Here is a 3,089-nt window from a genome sequence, read left to right as displayed (position 1 = left end):
AATTTACTAGGACTCCCCTATCATGCAACTGTCTTTTTTCCATCAAACACTCATTAAAACAGCAACCTACAGGTATGTTAGCGCACTCATCGCCGACTGTCCGAGGGAGGGGTGGGGTCACACGTTGAAACAGAGGCGCAAGGCAGCCCAGGCGGGGAAATTTTGCGACTCAATTTTTATATCTGATAAGAAAACTATTCAGATAGTTATGTGGTGAATGAACTACAGTTACACTTTCAAGCACCGCATCTGAAATTCAAGCACTTTTCAAACCTTGAATTTGGTTTTTAAGAAGACAGATTAATACATTTGGACTAATGAACACTGCATCAGATGGCTCTTTTACACCACGCTTTATTATGCTACTGTTTAATGCACATTTCCCCCTTTAACTGAAATCACATAGGAAATAAGCTCCGAATTATATCTGAAACAAAAAGAAAGCAGTTACACTCAAAATAAGTTTTATTCCAAAGCCATTTCTTTACATACGTGGTACTAAACTGAGTTCCTTGCCATTATCTTACCAGTTCTGACAGTAAACTGGAGCTATGAGCTTTCCTCACATTAAGATTGCCTTCCATTTACCTGGGTGGGACATGCTCTTCTCCAGCTGCTTTAAAGATTCTCCTGTCAGCATGTTGATCTCATCCTTAAGGCGCCGCTGGCCATCTAAAGTAAGGTGCCAAAAACATGACTTCCTCTTGCCATCTCTGCACAGCTGGTTGCAAGTTTTGCGAAAACTGCTGTTGAAGCACAAGTTGTGTCGGATAGTGTTCTTCCAGCCGTCTGGAGCTGTCTGAAAAAATGGGAAGTGTTCTCTGGGAACAGGCAGAGATTCACATCAGATAGTGCAGCAGTTTTATCCAGTTCAAACATAACTTAAATGAAAAGGGACCCATCTGATGTTTTGAAAGACTTAATCATGCCTGATCAGGTGTTTCATTTAGCATGCAAGGTGAAGTAACCTTGTGGGCAATTAGACAATCAAATCCTAACCTGGTGAAATTGTAAATCTGCTGGACTTTGAAGCTCCCTGTATGGCTGCTCTTGAGCGCCAAGGCAATGAGGATGCAGTAATTCACTGGTGGACGGGGCCAGCAGCCTGGTTTAAGAGGCTTATTGTCCTGAAAATTACACACACACACACACACACACACACACACACACACACACAGAGTAGTTAAGCACTAAAGAAAGGAGCAACTAGAATAATGACAATAAAGAGAAACACTGAGAGCCTAGGGCATTTTCCCAATTATTCCAGAATATGTAGATGCAGTTTTATTGGGACTAAGGAAACTGTCTCTCCAAAAATGCCCATTTATACGCAGCCACGTCATTGACCTCGTCTCAGTTAAATTACATTTTACACCGAATCCTAATTTGTTTTAGTTCATTAAATTCCTCCAAAACACTGTAGCTTTAATTGAAAATGTTCTCATTTTAATTCATTTGGACAAAAGCCTGTCTGAGGAAAAAAGGGTCCTCAAGACTTCAAAAACGGCGAGTAATGAGCTGCCTGCATCCCACTGAAGGAAACTGGTTCAGGTCTAAGATATTGTTCTCACCCTGGGCTTTATGGTCCTCGCCTTACGTCTGCTCTTGACGGGTTGAGAGGAGTTGACATCATTCTTGACCTAATCATCAGTGATTGTCAGATTGACAGTTAACAGATACAGGTTGTTTCAATCATTACAGGATTTTTAAATCCAATGTTCTAAATGTGTATTTAAATAGATGTAAAAGATGTGAAGACTGAAATCACTTTTTGATTAGTTACACCAAATAATGAAAGACTGGGCCTGTGACCCATGTTTATTGGTCAATGGTAATGCATTTGGTCTTTGATGCCTTGGGATAGCCCATGAACACAAAGGTTTAATCCTACGCTTACATGTTAAATCCAGAAAATAAATGAAGTGTTCATTGAGACTGCACAAACACTCAGCACTCTAACAAAGTAAGGTTGCTGCTGCAAACAGAAACAGGTGATGCATAATAGAGTGGCTGTGAGCGGTTAGTGTGTACCGTGTACTCAGAAGAAACTGATTGCACCAGCTCCCCCTGGAGAGGACCATCATGGCAGGAAAACACCTGGCGCTCTGCTGTCAGTGGACATTGGGTCTCCAGGAGCCTAGTTTGGCTTTCCTCAGCAGGTTCACACACAGGCCCCACGTCAGCATTAATCTCGTTGTACTGGATCGGGCAGGCAATGTTGGGATTCACCAGCAGCCACAGGTTTGGTTTCACAAAAGTATCTGATGCACAGAAATATTCAGTTTGCTATAGTGATCACTTAAGAATAATTTCTCCAACACATGAAGCCAGAAGCATAAAAATCAGAGGCAAGAGTGTCATGCGGATGCTCGTTTTCCAGATAGGACATTAAAAACCACATTCTTTGTAACAGTTTCCCTCCTTTCACAGTACACACACACTATAAATAAAATAAAATTGGAAAGCAGAGTGGTGGAGCAAAGTTTTGACAAGCAGGCATCTGCTGTGTTTGTCCGTCACTGTGCATTGGCCCGATAAAGGAAGGATGTAAATGCATACTGGTAGGCTACCAAAGCTGAGCATGCAACACTCAAGCACACGCATACAGCACTGTAGTGGCAAACAAAGCACAAATAATTTCAGTACGGTAACAGAACTGCATCCTTGTGTATTAGAAGAAACGTGCTTTTAGGTAGAAAATAAATAAAAGGATTTCAATCAAATCACACACTTCAGTGTGTAAAGCAGCCCAACGTGTGTCCTAAACTGACTGTTTGTCATTTCATTCAAACACTACACAAACCACATTTACAAAGGCAAACTAAGAAACAGAGTGATTGGAAGGAGTCATTCAGTGCTGAGTTATGGGGTGGGACTCAATGCAGCTCACCTGATGTTTTATCGTACCAAATAAATTCATCTTTCCTTTTCGAGATTCTTACAGAAGGCCTCTGGACCACATACTGATCACTCACTTTGTCATCTGTCAGAGACACACAAACACACTAACACACAAAATACACACCGTCTGATCTTCAGATTTAATTCCTTCTGAAATGGCAAGTAAAAACTGCTCATCCATATGACAT

At 41.3% G+C, this 3,089-nt stretch overlaps 1 protein-coding gene across 2 annotated transcripts in view; it reads right to left on the bottom strand.

The window, feature by feature from the left end:
* Positions 1-334: 334 nt before the first annotated feature.
* Positions 335-3,089, bottom strand: part of foxr1 (forkhead box R1) — a 3,012-nt gene continuing 257 nt past the window's right edge. The window contains exons 2-7 of one of the 2 annotated variants that reach the window (XM_026150791.1): positions 2,891-2,983; positions 2,032-2,261; positions 1,572-1,640; positions 1,000-1,127; positions 589-821; positions 335-427 (exon numbers count right to left, since the gene is read on the bottom strand). In XM_026150791.1, the coding sequence (XP_026006576.1) occupies positions 399-427; positions 589-821; positions 1,000-1,127; positions 1,572-1,640; positions 2,032-2,261; positions 2,891-2,983 (782 nt within the window). In that variant the 3' untranslated portion in view covers positions 335-398. Of the gene's footprint in view, positions 428-588; positions 822-999; positions 1,128-1,571; positions 1,641-2,031; positions 2,262-2,890; positions 3,006-3,089 lie in introns of both variants that reach the window. The other variant, XM_026151521.1, reaches the window with a different exon arrangement.

This window comes from Astatotilapia calliptera, chromosome 1 (genome assembly GCF_900246225.1).
Source record: "Astatotilapia calliptera chromosome 1, fAstCal1.2, whole genome shotgun sequence".
Lineage (NCBI taxonomy): Eukaryota > Metazoa > Chordata > Actinopteri > Cichliformes > Cichlidae > Astatotilapia > Astatotilapia calliptera.
This window is presented reverse-complemented; position numbering and strand designations above follow the sequence as displayed.